Source organism: Drosophila subpulchrella, unplaced genomic scaffold, assembly GCF_014743375.2.
Source record: "Drosophila subpulchrella strain 33 F10 #4 breed RU33 unplaced genomic scaffold, RU_Dsub_v1.1 Primary Assembly Seq53, whole genome shotgun sequence".
In the NCBI taxonomy this organism is placed as follows: Eukaryota; Metazoa; Arthropoda; class Insecta; order Diptera; family Drosophilidae; genus Drosophila; species Drosophila subpulchrella.
In genome coordinates, this window is record NW_023665690.1 from 796,303 (window position 1) to 812,287 (window position 15,985).

A 15,985-nucleotide genomic window follows, 5' to 3' on the forward strand; every position below is an offset into this window, starting at 1 on the left:
TTGTATATTTTCGATACACAATAATGCTCCTAAAATATTAGGGCATTCACATGTCGCTGCTCCACGAAAATTTTTCCGCCAAAATATTAGTCGCTAGCCGAACATAACGGAGAGACACAAAAAAAATAACGGACCGGCCGAAATTTGTCTCTGAGAGCGCCGAGTGCAGGCAGATTATAAGACAAAGAAAGAGAGGGAACTTCCGAATATCTGCCTCTCTTTGTTGCACGATCGTTTTCGTGGGCAGTCTTCTACGGCTGCGCCGACTGCTCTGCTGACGTCAACAGCGGCACAGCGTTTTAGGCACAAAAAAGCTTTTTGCCTTGAGCCATGTCACCGCGTCCCTACTGCAGAACTGAAGGGTACCAAAAGATGCGTTCTCACTACAATACAAATAAAGAATATTAAAACTACCAAAAGATGCGTTCTCACTACACAAGCAAGCCCGCGTGCGCTTGATTTCCATGGTATAACCTCCGCCTGAATTTTATTTTAATGTGGCAGTTCGTTACAAGACATACAAACATATATGACTTTTAAATTGCTTTTAAATGTACGTAGTTTTGTTTTTTAATGCGCATACATACGTATGCGTGCATATAGGTTTACAATATTCGCTAACAATAATGGTTTCTTTTTCAGCCTCTTAGCTAGACCAGACAGCTGAGGGAAAAAATATCATAACCAATAACTGTATTACAATATAAAATGAAACAAAATAGTTTACCCTTTTTCTGGAAATGGTTGGAACGGGTTAACTCTCCATCAATTTGAGAGCACAAATGTTCTTGTTCACGTCAAAAGGGCGTTTAATTTCAGGAGGCAGTGTCGAGCGGCAGTTTTATCCAGATGTCTACATCTCGCGCGCTCGCACTGCCGTCCGCTCTCCCTCTCCATCTCTCCCCTAAGTCTCCGCTCTGCTCTGGAGCGCTTAAGTTAAGTTAGGCTTAGGCAGTTCATGTTTCAAAGTGTACTAATAAACACCTACGCTCGTCGCGAAAAAACCCCAAAAGTACTCCCGTGTTTTTTGGGTACCATTCAGTCTTGGGGCTTCAACTATTTCCAGCGATCAAGCCGCACCGCCCCAACATTTTGGTCCAGTCGAAGCCGGATTTCAAAATCTTTGGATTTTCCTCTCCTGGAGTTTTCTTTGATTTTGTCCCAGCAGGCTTGAACCGCTCCAGATAAGTTCCACTTACTATAATTGCCGGTCATACGCCAGTTTTTCGAACCCTATTTCGACTAACTTTCTGTATGATATATTGTCTAAATCCAAAAGTGATTAATCCGACGCAACGGCATTTAATATATGTATTTCGATTCCGTTACTTGTGCCCGACATTATTCCAGTTTCCTTTGCCCACAATTGTACACTTGAAACAATTCCAGAAGATATTTCAGTGCTACTATTCAACAAAAATATTTCTCAAATATATTTTCAATTCCAATTGTGTGTAAAATATAACTCAGCCACAGTAAAAAATTCCCGATCATAAAGATTGTCCTTAAGATTTGCACTCTTTATTTTTTACTGTGTTCCAGCTGCATGTGTATATTTACAAAAACAATCTAATACAGTCCACTCGAACTACTTTTTTCTAATACAGTCCACTCCAACTACTTTTCTCGACCTACAAATACGGCTAAACTATTTCTAAAATTAAAAACAAAGTGACAATATCCACAAATTTACTCCAGCAAATCGTTTGCAATTTAGTTGTGCAGGTGACAAACAAACGCACCGACATACAAACATAAGCGAAGTCTTTCCAATTCCCGCAACGTTATTCCGCTACTCGCACCCCACATATGTACATATGTACAGTGTGCATACATACGTATATCGCCAGTGCACAGTGGGTCAATAGCTCACAAAAAGTGTTCCTTTCAAACAAACAATATTAAAGTCCGTAATTCCTTACATAAGTCCGACCATCCGATATAATAAATATTTATTGCCTATCCGACAGTGTGACCGTATATATTTACAATCTTAATTGGTTCCTAAATTCCAATTTTGATTCCAATCCGTTTCCTTACATCTGAATTAAAATTCTAAATTATTTAACGTCATGGCAACATCAGTAAAATCCGCTTTAACCCGATTTATGGCCACAGCTGACTGTCTGATCCACTTTGAGGCCACTGTGAACGCTCCAGGTGCTCCTACACCAACGTTATCCGCCTGTAACATCCGTCGCGATCACCTCAATTCCTTGTGGCAAACGGTAAAGGCAGCATACGACATATGCTCCGACAGCATTATATCTGCAGGCGAGAGCGCCGCAGACACAAAATCCATACTAAAGTCCACGTATTACCAAACGTACTCCACTTACGAAATATTTGCCGCGCAGTTGATGGAACAAATCCAAAAAGGCTCCTCCCAAATACCTCAAGCTCCAGTAACTCCGTCCCGAAATTCCACGTCTTATGGCTGTCGGCTCCCTCCTATCGACACAGAGGTTTTCTCTGGCGACTATCTTCGCTGGCCGACTTTCCGGGACCTTTTCACGGCAATATACATAGACAATCCGAGTCTAACGCCCGTTGAAAAATTATTCCACTTAAATTCAAAAACAAATGGCGAAGCTCATTCCATAGTTTCAAGATCCCCACTCACCAATGATGGCTTTCGCTCAGCCTGGAATAACCTAACTGAGCGTTTCGAAAATAAGCGATTGCAGGTTAACAGTCACCTGAAAACACTTTTCAATGTGCAATCCATAGCACAGGAGTCGGGAGCAGCCTTAAAGGAACTTCAACGCACTTTTCAAGGTTGCTTAACTTCCTTAAAATTTTCCGGTGTTAATATTGAGAATTGGGACCCTATCCTGGTTTATATGTGCTCGACAAAACTACCAAAGCTCACTCTCTCAATATGGGAGCAATCCATCCAAAATAAAGCCGAAATTCCTACGTGGCTTGAGCTTGATTCATATTTGACAGAGCGCCATCGAACTCTTGAGGCCGTCGATAGCTTCCGATCTGCCAATTTCCACCACGTCCAGTCCAAAGACACAAATCGAGTGGCAGAATTTCCAAAAATAAATTCCTTCAACACAAGGTTAGTTCCGATACCCAAGGGCTGCGATCTGTGTTCTAAGAAGAACCACCCCGTGCGTATATGTCCACGCTTCCTACAGATGACGGTAGACGATCGCCTAGCCTGTATTCAAAGGAAGCAGTTGTGCTCCAATTGCTTTGCAAGTAGCCATCAATTCCGGGATTGCACAAGCGCTCACAACTGTCTCACTTGCCAAGATCGGCATCACACATTGCTGCATCGAAACAGCGGCCCTACTACTCCGACGATTCCATCCGACCCTCCAAGGCCAGTAACCGCCTCAGTTCCACACATCATTTCGTCCTATTCAGCGCAAGTTTCCGTACAAAAAGTCCCTCCTAAGAATACTCCATCCGAGTATTGGGTTCCATACCCATCCTTGGATGGCAGACGTACTCGAGGTATTAAATCCTACCAATGCCGAGTCTGCCAAAAGATCCATCCTCTACGGAAGTGCCACCACTTTCTACGGCTAAGCCCCCAGAATCGGCTCCAGGAAGTACATATCCAGAAGTACTGCTCCAATTGCTTGGCTCACAATCATACCAAGGACTCCTGCCGTAGTGGTCATCACTGCCACAAGTGTGGAAAGGACCACCACACTCTCCTACATACCGACGACCGATCTACACTTCCAACGTATTCCTGAGCCTACTATCCTGAGGTTCTTGCTACGGGTGTCCTCGCAAGGGGGGGGAGAATGTTCACGTCAAAAGGGCGTTTAATTTCAGGAGGCAGTGTCGAGCGGCAGTTTTATCCAGATGTCTACATCTCGCGCGCTCGCACTGCCGTCCGCTCTCCCTCTCCATCTCTCCCCTAAGTCTCCGCTCTGCTCTGGAGCGCTTAAGTTAAGTTAGGCTTAGGCAGTTCATGTTTCAAAGTGTACTAATAAACACCTACGCTCGTCGCGAAAAAACCCCAAAAGTACTCCCGTGGTTTTGGGTACCATTCAGTCTTGGGGCTTCAACTATTTCCATCGATCAAGCCGCACCGCCCCAACAGTTCTTAATTTGAGAATTTGGAAGTTCACTATCAAGAACTTGTATCTCAATTTGAGCACTGGGCATTTCTCAGATTGAAAAAATTAAATACTCATTTTAAAAATGCAAGCTAAATTTTTTCTAAAGTGAGTGCAATTTAAAATTTGTACTAATTTTGAGGAAAAAATTGTCTAGGAAGAGCACAAATGTACTAAATTTTAGTACATATTTTTTACCTTAGGTATTTTTGAAAAATGGAATCGAAAGACACTCTCAAAGTGTTTTTTGTTACAAAGTGTCCCGCTCAGACACTGAGCATTTCTGTTTGCTCTATATAGGAACCTGATTTTCTAAGATACTATTGTGTTCAGAATCTGACAAAAGTGTCTTTTGATATTAAAATTGTTTTGATTCAGTTCTTCACTTTTGTGGGTAAGTAAAAGGTGTCTAAAAATGAGTCTTCAAGTGAAAAATATTGTTCTTTTTTTGCATTGCATGAAGAAGGCTAAGAATCTGATGGTCAACGCGTTGCAAAAAAAAAGTATCCATACTGAGCAACGAAGAGTCTATAATTGCATCAATTGTATAAATTGTCACTTCTGATGGAAGACCATTTTCACTTTTGCCCTTAATATGACACCCATAACTTCACGAAATGTGATGGCCCAGTAAAATAATTATCAATTATGGAAGAAACAAGTTCCTTGGGAAAGGTGCAAACTTCTATCTTGAAAATAGATATGGCGACAAGACTGGAAAAATCCATATTGGGAGTTAACCTGCAAATATTTGATACATCGTTTATAAAAACTGAGCTTGTATACAAACAAAATTGAGCTTAATTAGATTTTTGAGAAAGGGTTAAACAGTATGTAGCCTAATCGTATCCCTTCAGTTCCAAAAAAAAAGTTTCACTTGTGAATCACCTTGGGAATCACGTGGGACATTTCCTCTTGCACAAGTGAAGAACAAGTGACGCTCCATATAGAGATTGTATGGGATGTCCGCATTTTCACAAGTGAAAATTCAAATGAAAATTTTTCGAAGTCCTACGGGATTTCACTTGTTCCTTATACTCATTTTTCGAATGGCCTGTCACGTGCCGTCCCAAGTGAATCACTTGTAAAAATCAGAATTTTTCCATGAGTTTTCACTTATGAAATCACTGGCAAGTGACACGTCCCAAGTGAAATCACACAATTATGAAAATATTGAATTTAAAGTAAATACGTATTTAAATACATTTTAATTCATTTTAATTAGATGGTATTATTCAAATTTTCAACTAATAGACAATTGTTGTTTCGGTTTTTTTGTAAGCTTATTTTTAACATTTGTCATCGCCGTTCTTAAACCTTTGTCCGGGTCCTCTGAATCCTTGGCCAACGCTCCTGAAAACACATATGTTTAAAAAATGCGTTTTATTTGTTTATTTGTATATTTACCTTTTATAGCTGTGTTTAACTGTTTGCAGGATTTTTATTGGCACAAAACATTTCATCATCCACTTTCGGCTAACGGAACCCATTGAATACCTTCAAAATTTGCGTACTTTAAACTAAGATCAATTCACAACATCTTAAACTTAGTTTAGCTCTTACCTGACTTTATTATATTAACTAAACGATTAAAGTAACTCTGCTGCGCACAATTAAAATGGATGCTTCCCTTTCAATCACTCAAATAGAATGCACCAACTCTTCTCACCCCTTTGGCGCGTGCCACTGCACCTATACCATTTCTAAAGCGAAGAATATCCGACTAAATAATTTTTACTTCTTGAGTAAAAAACACATTGTGAATTTTTAAAAAAATGGTAATTCTAAAATGTTTTAAATATTTAAATCAATTCAAACGAACTAAATTTCTATAACTAAACTAAAAAACTATATTGTAACAAAAATGTATAATAAGTAAACAAATTATTATAAGTAAATTCAATTTACTTAATTTTACTATAATCAAATAATTTAATTTTATAAAACAATATTAGTGGTTTTTTTTCGATATACAACAATGCTCCTAAAATATTAGGGCATTCACATGTCGCTGCGCCACGAAAATTTTTCCGCCGAAATATTAGTCGCTAGCCGAACATAACGGAGAGACGCAAACAAAACAAGGGAGAACGCTATAGTCGAGTACCTCGAATATCAGATACCCGTTACTCAGCTTAAGGGACCAAAGGGAAATGGAGATATGCAAGCAGCAAAGAGAGATTTAAGTGCGCCACCTACCGGCGGCGCACACAGTTTTGAGCGGTTTGTGGGCGTTAGAGTGGGCGTGGCACTCTGCTGAAACAAACTTGCGCTGCGCAGGAATCTCAGGAATCTGCATGCCTAATCCCAGTATTGAAGTGGCATATTCGCGTAACAAACTTGCGCTGCGCTCAAGCCTACGGAATCTAAATCTGAAATCCCATTTCTCTATCTTTGATACTTTCCGAGATATCCGCGTTCATACTAACAATTTTTTGAAGTTTGTGGGTGGCTTGTGGGCGTTAAAGTGGGCGTGGCAAACTTTTTTTTGGTCAATCGATAGGTATTGATGAGAACAATACATTTCTAGCATCAAAACTGTAGGAGCCACAGTTTTGGGCGGTTTGTGGGCGTTAGAGTGGGCGTGGCACTCTGCTGAATCAATCTTGCGCAGCGTAAGAAGCTCAGGAATCTGCACGCCAAATCTCAATAGCCTAGCTCTTATTTCCGAGATCTCAGCGTTCATCCGGACGGACAGACAGACGGACAGACGGACATGGCTAGATCGACTCGGCTAGTGATCCTGATCAAGAATATATATACTTTATGGGGTCGGTAACGCTTCCTTCTGCCTGTTACATACTTTCCGACGAATCTAGTATACCCTTTTACTCTACGAGTAACGGGTATAAAAATAAGTTATTGTTGCCAATTGTGCAAAGCTTTTCGTTCGGGACAGCATAGGTATGAGGATTTTAACTTCATTAATTAAAACATTAATATTTTTGATACTACGCATACGCTCGTTAACGGAAAATAACAAAGCCATACCAAATCTTGATGTCTTCACTAGGTGGAATTCCACATATACAATGCTTAAAAAATTATTCGATATAAAAGAATTTTTTACGTAGCACGGTGGTTGACAGTAAAAAGGATTGGGATTCGTTGAGCTATATATTGAAGGTTTACAGGGCGCTTTAAAGCTACGCTTAAGCTCCAGCGGGAGCAACTTGTGTTTACATACCTATTTCTTTATAGTGTGGATGGATTAGGTTTATGTAAAAAAAATCGGAACCAAATAATCAGAAAGATATTATCCTTTCTTAATTTTCGAGAACGCAAGTTGCTCGAAAATGAAGCATTGCTGTCAGCGATATTCATGGACCCAAGGATCCACTTGATACTGTCTGACAAACAAAAATTGTTCGAAAACAAAATTTAAAGAAGACAGCGTATCGTATCGTATGTTTAACATCACTGAAGTAAACCAAGAAAAGATTGCTGCAAAAATTTGAAAACTTAGAAATCTATTAGATGTACATGTGTAATTATATGTTTGTGCTTTGCTTTTTAGAATCCAGTTTCCTACGTATACTAATTAAAACACTAATTTTTCTAAGATAAATATCGGATCAGTACCAGATGATGTCCCATCGAGTAGTTTTTGTATAGATGCTAGAAAGAAGAATTCATTGTTTTCGTCATTTTTTGATGAGGGGTTTCAGAGCAACTGGCCAAATTGTACGTGGAAATGGAAAACTTTCCATCCGGTCCCAAGTGTAATTTTGGGGCACTTTCATGTGCTTCTGATCTAGTAACGTTCAGACACCTAACACGAGTGAAACAAAAGAAAATATCTTTGCTCAAACAGAGACTGAGGTTGATACTATTTTCCTGTTTTGATCTGAGTCTGAAAGGCTAGAGAAAAATGCTTGAGCATATTCTGGGAGCTCTGACTGAAAGTGAGTATTTTGCACTCAAAGTGAGAATTTATGTTCATGCTAAATTTTTGAGTACCAAAATTCTCAATTTGAGTGCATATTACTTGAAAATTTTCCATTGTGTACATGCAAAATCCCAACATTCTAGCTCTTATAGTTTCTGAGATCTCGGCGTTCATACGGACAGACGGACATGGCTAAATCGAATCGGCTAGTGATCCTGATCAAGAATATATATGTATACTTTCTGGTGTCGGAAACGCTTTTACTCTAAGAGTACCGAGAGTAATAAATGGAATGTTCTTTCTCGTCCCACGGATACTTTGCCATACCTGCGATTCCCAATATGCCAAAGTAGACCTTGAGAGAATTGAAGTCGAATTGGGAAAAGAGCTGTTCCGCTGATGCTGCAGGAAGTCGCCCAGCAACTTGGCAATGGCTCCTCCAGCTGTCCCTTAGCGGGTGACCTTTTTTCCTCGTTCCTATAGTAGCCAGCGCGTCCTCCAGTTCTTTACCTGTGAGGTAGCTGGTGGTGGGGGAGTCCAGCGATTCCCCAATGGAGAGCTCGTCGGAGACCGCATTACTGGTGGTTCAGAAGCTGATTTGCCCTGCTGTGGTATTTTTTCTTGTGGGTCAAGTTAAAAAATACTGCACTTAACTTTCCTTCCATTTTTAAATTTTAGTTTCCACAACGCCTTTGCACGAACACCGCCAATTATCAAATATCTTAATCTTTGCGCGGCGGCTAACGGCGTTCATCGGAATTCACTCACTAAATCTGGTTTATTTCTCTTCTATTTCCTCAGCTCATCTGAGTACCGCGGTGAAAACAGACCCCACCAAAAGAGTTAGCCGCCTACTTGCCTCTCGCTCTCTTCTATGGTTATTCTATGGAGTACTAGGCTTAAGAAAATATTGGTCTTGAAGGAAGTCCGATAATATTAAGATAATGCTTCATAGTCATAGTTGCTTTTGGGCGGCGATGTCGAACAGGGTAAGACTTCTTCATAATCGAGAATATCAATAGACTTGTCGGCTTCGGTGAAATTTGTGTTGAATGTTCTACAAAATTGGTATTTTTTAGCCTTGTGGGCTTTTCTTAAAAAGGATAAAGGACTTACGGTCTCTTTGTGGAGAAGTCAAGCAAGAAAGACATGCGGTCGCCAAACTCCCACTGAACTTTCACTTGGGACTCCAAAGCGTCTGCTCCACTTTTTTAACTTTCTGGCTAGAGGTCCACGCATCCAAGTATTCAATCACTTATCAAAAATATTAATGTTTAATAAATATTCATGCTTATTGATATTAACTTGCTAGTTTTCACCAAAGTTTCTTCAATGAATTCCCGTTCATCCCTGACATATTATTATCAATATGCTTTTGGCTAGTGAGGTCCTCAATTTCGCTGTGAATTTTATCGCAATGAATCAGCAGATTTCAGTTTGTCGTCGCGAACTAATTTTGGTATTTTTGCACACAGCCTTGTTCACATAAAGAATCGCTGAAGCGAACCGTATCCGAAGGGAGAGGACGTGCAAATTCAGTTGTTCCGAAAAGAAATGAAAAAGAACGCAAAACTAAATACAATTTGAACTCTAGTATGTATAATGTTTTCAGCGCCAAATAATTATTTAATTTCTATTAGCTAAGCGGCTAACGCTTTTCGTCGGGTCTGTTTTTCAGCTCGGTATTCAGATGAGCTAAGGAAATACCAGACAAAATACCAGATTTAGCGAGTGAATTTCGATGAACGCCGTTAGCTGCGGCCCAAAGAATAAGAAATTTAATCTTTGGCGGTGTTCGTGCAACACCGGTGTGGAATTTAAAAATAAAAATGGAAGGAAAACCCTAAAAACGCCAAAGAAGGTCAGTGCAGATAAAAAAAGGACGCTTAATTAAAGCTGTTGCCCATTATAGTGGGATGCTGGAAATAATCCAATCGAGAAGCCCATTGAGATGAAAAGTAAGTTCTGGCCAAAAGAATTTGATTTCGTTGTACTAATATAGGTATATTTTTCGCAGAACCACTAGTAATAATCTCTGACGAGCTCTCCGTAGGGAAGCGATGGAGTCCACCACCACAAGCTACTTTTCAGCTAATGCGGTGCTGGAGGAAGAGTTGGCTTCTATGGGGAGGAGGAAAAATGACGCTCGCTAAGGGACAGCTGAAGGAGCCATTACCAGCTATTACGTTAAACTACTAACATCATAAATAAAAACATTGTTCGAACATTCCATTTATTTTTATTTTCTTGTGCACCAGCAGATTCGTCTTTTCTAGACGAACAAGTGAAACTCTTAGCCCATCTGAGTACTACACTATAGGGACTAGAAAAAAAAAATGCGGTCCGCTAAGAGAAATCTGCTGCAGCACCGAATGAATACCCCCGTTCCCCAGCCGGCACCCACTTCATCAAGGCCCATGCTGGCACTTTGAGAATCGGAGCTGAACAGCATGCGTCGGGAAAATGCTGCAAAAGTGGAAAAAAAGATGGCGAGACGAGAAGGCAGCTCTTTACTACTAATTTACATAAATAAAAAAATTAGTTTAAAATTCCAATTATTTTTATTTTAGTTTCATTTTACAAATAAAAACAACAAAAGTAATATTTAAACGACTAAGTTAGTCTGTTGCGACCCCAAAAGTAACGCTGCTTCTTATAAACTAAGACTAAACTATATGAAAGCATTCAGACATCAAAATCGAAAGGCTTCTAAAGAAATTACTGCCGAAGATTATCACATTGAATTATTTTTTTTACTTTGGTACAGTCCCAAAATATTTTGAAGTCGTATTAAAAGAGTATGATTTTACGGCAGAACATGTTTTTAATTGCCGATAATTTTTTACCCATCTAGAAGTTCATTTTGAAAGCGTTGAACATTAAAGACAGGTAGTTTGTGTTATTTGAGTTATAAAGTTTATGGTTACCGTTCAAATGCTTTATTTATCTAAACAAATCCATGTAAATGTCATATATTATCTGTTTCTCAGCCTCTAATGATTCTCTAATAAATGAGCTAAGCATTGTCGTGAAATAACACAGTTACAAACATTTGGTATGTTGGCAACTTACTTAATTTAAATTAAAAATTCATGAATATAGGTACAATCACTGAGTCGAAAATCAAGCAAGTGCTATAAGGACTTTAAAAAACGTTATCCTAATAAATTTATAAGCATCTTAAATATTTCAATTATTTTTAAGAGTCATTTATTTGTTTAGGGTTTTCTATATTTTCAAAAGCAGCGGCCTATGTAAATAAGATACGATAACTTGTTTGCAAATGCCAATGTGTCTACGTGGGAATAGGGTATTACTGCGAATCCATTGGAACGGGGCCACCCAGGAACGTTGTTTAATAGTTGTACCTAAGCACATTTGCAATTTGAATCTTCTGTGAATTGCCGATACAAAAGCTGTTTCAAAATCTCATAATTGAGAAATACATATACTATCTTGTTGTCCGTGCATGTCACTATGTCGATACCAATCAATTTGTTTTCTAACTGCCGTGCCATCCACAATGTACGTTCTGATCCAAAAAACAGAGGCCTGGCAGAATCTATACGCGTGGCCCTAAAAGAAAGAAAGTTCCAGCTCATTAAGGAGTTCACAATCTTTCTCTGTGAAGCAAAACTTAAGGTATGTGTGTATGTATGTTTAGGCGTAATTTTTGTATATTTATATAGAACCACTTTTTTTTACTTTAGGATGACGAGGTCTTGTCAATCCTAAAAGATGCCAAAGAAGTTGTTCAACACTTAACTCCAGTTTTTTTAAAAGCAGTCAAGGCTTTGTTATCTTTGAACTGGAAGAAAAGAAGTTCCGAGATAATCGAAGCATATATTGAATTTTATGTGGACTTATTGATGACCCACAACCAATATCTTTCAATAGGAGTATTTAAACTTATTGAACACTGGATTCCTGAAAAATCGGACAAATTCGACTGGGTCAAGGGATGTCCCTCAGAACGTAGCAGACTTCAACTGAAAGCTGTACATGATGTACTGAATCGCATTTTAAACGCAGCTCCAATGACATTTCAGTTTGTATGTAAAACCATTACCGATAAATTTCCCTATTATAAAAGGCCAGCTTATGTGACGGCAGGGTATGTCTATAACGTGCTCTGGTTAATCGAATACAAGCCTATATTTGAAGAACCGATGTTGCAGCTGGTTTTGCAGAGGTAACTACTTTACTAAATTATTTCTTTATACCAATGACTTATTAACCAAAATCAGGTAGAAAGACATAAGGTATATCGAGGGTGCTGCACAAATCACTTAGCGTGGATTTCGGGCACAATTTTTGTTCGGAATGTACTCGATTTTGCTTTGTTTGGTCAATATAAGTTCCACCCTATTTTTTATCACTGCTGTATATATATACATTTTTAATCCAGATCAGAATCACCTGCTGTGCAAATTTTATAGTTTCCAGATAGCCATCAACCGAAAAAGTAACTTGGCAACCTAACCAGTTTCCGTTGACCAAAAAAAATGAAATATAGGGAAAATTAAGAAAAACGGGTAGAGAGCAGGATAAAAACCTTTTAAACTTTTTACAGAATATTAAAGTAATTTTAAGGGTTCATGTACTATACCATATGGTGTATATCGCTATATTTTTTAAAATTAAAATTTGGTTATGTGTTATGTATATAAAAATAAAAATGGCGATTAAATCGGAACAGTTTTTACCCAAAATAGCTTAGAGGTGTACACTATTTCGGGTATACGTTAGGTGCGATTAGATAGATAAGAGAATTGAGTAATCTTACATCCGTTATCCCGCAATCGTGTAAACTACAAGACATCCGAAGTCGAAAGAGATCCGACAATTGCCTATAATTGTGTTATTTTTAATTTATAAATCAATTAATTGATTTTTTAATTAAAAAAAACTAGATATTATGAACTTTAAATCATATAAAAGAGAAATAAATCAAGGAATAACTCTATATTCGAGTGTCTTGACTATCAAATACCTGTTAATAAGTTAAAGGGAGCGCAAGCAAGATGGATATATGCAAGCAGCAAACTGCCTGTTTGGTAGATTGCAGGACGCCACTAGCGAATTCATTATTAGGTCATATCTTCTTAATAAATGGACCCATTTGAACAATTTGTAGATATGAATATAGGAATAAATAACCAAAGTCAAATTCCATGTACACATATAAAAAAGGTTTTAAAAAATTAGGCTTCAGATTTAAGCGTTATGGAGGCTTGTGGGCGAAACAAACTTTCTGTTAAAATTTTTATTCTGACATCAAAACTGAAAGCCACAGCTTGTGGGCGGTGTGAGGGCGTTGGAGGGTTGACGAAACCAATACATTTCAGTTGAAATTTTCATTCTAGCGTCAAGACTTGTGGGTGGTGTTGGTAACTTATTGTTACCGAGATCACAGCGTTCAAACGGACAGACGGACGTGGCTAGATTGATTTCCTGGTCAAGAATATATATACTTAATGGGCTCCGAAACGCTTCCTTCTTCCTTACTTTCCGACGAATCAAGAACACCCTTTTACGCAGAAATCTTGCTATATTTCGTGATACAAGTGTATTAACCCCTTAAAGCCTTATCGATGCCATGTAATGTAAATATCGATGTTTTAAACTCTACCCAAGTTATATTTATTTTAAACTTGGTTAATAGAGTAACGGATATCTCATAGTCGAGGCATTCGACTGAGCGTTCCGTTTATTTTGTACTAATTTCCTACTTATTCCGTGGTCCCGTAGTTGCAGCATGCTAGAGTGATTGCAGTGATGCCGAACATAATACATTTATTATCCGGAATCCTGACTTTTTATTAACTTGTAAAGCATTCATCCGTTAAATAAAAATGTTAGTAAAATCGATCAATCGTTTATAAATCTGTTGAATTCGAAAGAAATAAAAGGACAAACTTCCGGATAATATAAGTATTATGATTTTTCGGCATCTCTGCAAATTCCGGAAACTTTGTAGCAGGCCAATTGATCTTACAGGTTGGTGTTACATAGTCAGAAACACGACTATAGATGTGCTCTAGAAATCGGTTAGGCCTAAATTGGAAAGGGTGTCATATGTGCGGCAATAGAAATTTATCACAAACTCAACGCTAAGCAATGTCTTCGGCACCCTTGTATAACTTATAATTTTTCTTATGGATTTAGAGGCAGGCGTGGCTGAAGTCTTAGTAAGCTTTTGGGGCCTGGCTCTAATGATCCTTGAGCAATCTAATCAATTTCTTTTTATTTTCATGGATAATCATCTAGATAAATTTGGCGTTTTCTTTTTACGCTTAGATTCTTATTACTAGATGTTAACGCTCCAAGAGAAGAAATTGGCGCAGAAACAGATGACGAAGATGACAATGTGGACGCAGATAGAGTTTTTCAAATGGACGATGTATCCAGCTATACTAAGACTGAAAAAACTGTTAAACATCCTGTCGGCAAAACCTTGGATATTTGCCTATTCATGCTGTATAGGTTTATTGACGAAAAATGTCGCATTCACAAAAACAGTACCGGCGAACAGCGCTCGACTGCTAAACGCATATTTAATTTATTACTACATATATTCGATGATACTCTGTTACCCAGCTACAATACCCATCATGTGCAGTTTGTCCTATTTTATGTGACTAGTATTCGTGTTGCATATTCTGAGGCTTTTCTTGATTTGCTTTGGCAGAAGGTACAAAATCCCCAAATTTCGCCGATTATTGGACATGCTGCGGTGGGATACATGACTAGCTTTTTATCTCGCGCCAGATTTTTGCCACTAAGGTAAGAAAAATTGTCATTCAATGTCCAAATAAGATAAGATAATAAGAACTTTAATTTTCTTAACTTTTTTTTCTAGCCTTGTACAATACTATTTAAAAAAAATGAGTATTTGGGCTCATACCTACATAGACGACTCGAGTAAAAAGACTTTGACTTGGTCGTTTGGTGCACACTTGGTTTTCTACTCTGTCTGCGAAACAATTTTTTATTTGATTGCGTCTCGTGCCAGATATTTGACTGACAGTTCAAAAGGTATGCTTTAAAATATGTTGTCATAAGATTCTTAGACTGAGCCGTATCACACATTACCTTAGGTTCTGAATTGCTTTCTTCATAAAACCTAGGAGGTATTTTAAAATCATACTACATTTGCCTAATAATGTTGTTGTAACATATTTTTTCATACTTTTTAAAAGATTTTTAATATTTGGGATATATATTTATACCCGTTACTCGTAGAGTAAAAGGGTATACTAGATTCGTCGGAAAGTATGTAACAGGCAGAAGGAAGCGTTTCCGACCCCATAAATTATATATATTCTAGATCAGGATCACTAGGCGAGTCGACCATGTCCGTCTGTCCGGAAGAACGCTGAGATCTCGGAAACTATAAGAGCTAAGCTATTGAGATTTGGCATTCAGATTCCTGACCTTCTTACGCAGCGCCAGTTTGTTTTAGCAACGTGCCAAGCCCACGCCCACAAACCGCCCAAAACTGTGGGTCCTACAGTTTTGATGCTAGAGTACAAATTTTAACTGAAATGAATTGTTCTCATCTATACCTATCGATTTACCCAAAAAAAATGTTTGCCACGCCCAGTTTAACGCCCACAAACTTTAAAAAATCGTAAATATGAACGTGGTTATCTCGGAAACTATCACAGATAGAGAATTGGGATTTCAGATTTAGATTCCGTAGCCTTGTACGCAGCGCAAGTTTGTTACGCGAATATGCCACGCCCACGCTAACGCCCACAAGCCGCCAAAACCTGTGGCGCCCACAATTTTTATGCTATATAAAAAATTTTAAATGAAATGTATTAGTCTCGTCAATACCTATCGATTAATCCAAAAAAAATTTGCCACGCCGAATCTAACGTTCATAACGCTTAAATCTGTCTACCGCCGGTAGGTGGCGCATTTTTATCTCGCTTTGCTGCTTGCATATCTCCATTTCCCTTTGGTCCCTTTAGCTGAGTAACGGGTATATGATAGTCGAGGTACT

At 38.5% G+C, this 15,985-nt stretch overlaps 1 protein-coding gene across 2 annotated transcripts in view; it reads left to right on the plus strand.

Moving 5' to 3' along the window:
- Nucleotides 1–11,363: 11,363 nt before the first annotated feature.
- The window catches only part of LOC119562495 (RNA polymerase I-specific transcription initiation factor RRN3-like), a 68,662-nt gene continuing 64,040 nt past the window's right edge, over nucleotides 11,364–15,985 (plus strand). Inside the window, exons 1-4 of one of the 2 annotated variants that reach the window (XM_037875701.1) lie at nucleotides 11,364–11,616; nucleotides 11,685–12,166; nucleotides 14,275–14,760; nucleotides 14,837–15,012. In XM_037875701.1, the coding sequence (XP_037731629.1) occupies nucleotides 11,452–11,616; nucleotides 11,685–12,166; nucleotides 14,275–14,760; nucleotides 14,837–15,012 (1,309 nt within the window). In that variant the 5' untranslated portion in view covers nucleotides 11,364–11,451. Of the gene's footprint in view, nucleotides 11,617–11,684; nucleotides 12,167–14,274; nucleotides 14,761–14,836; nucleotides 15,013–15,985 lie in introns of those variants that run through there. The other variant, XM_037875702.1, reaches the window with a different exon arrangement.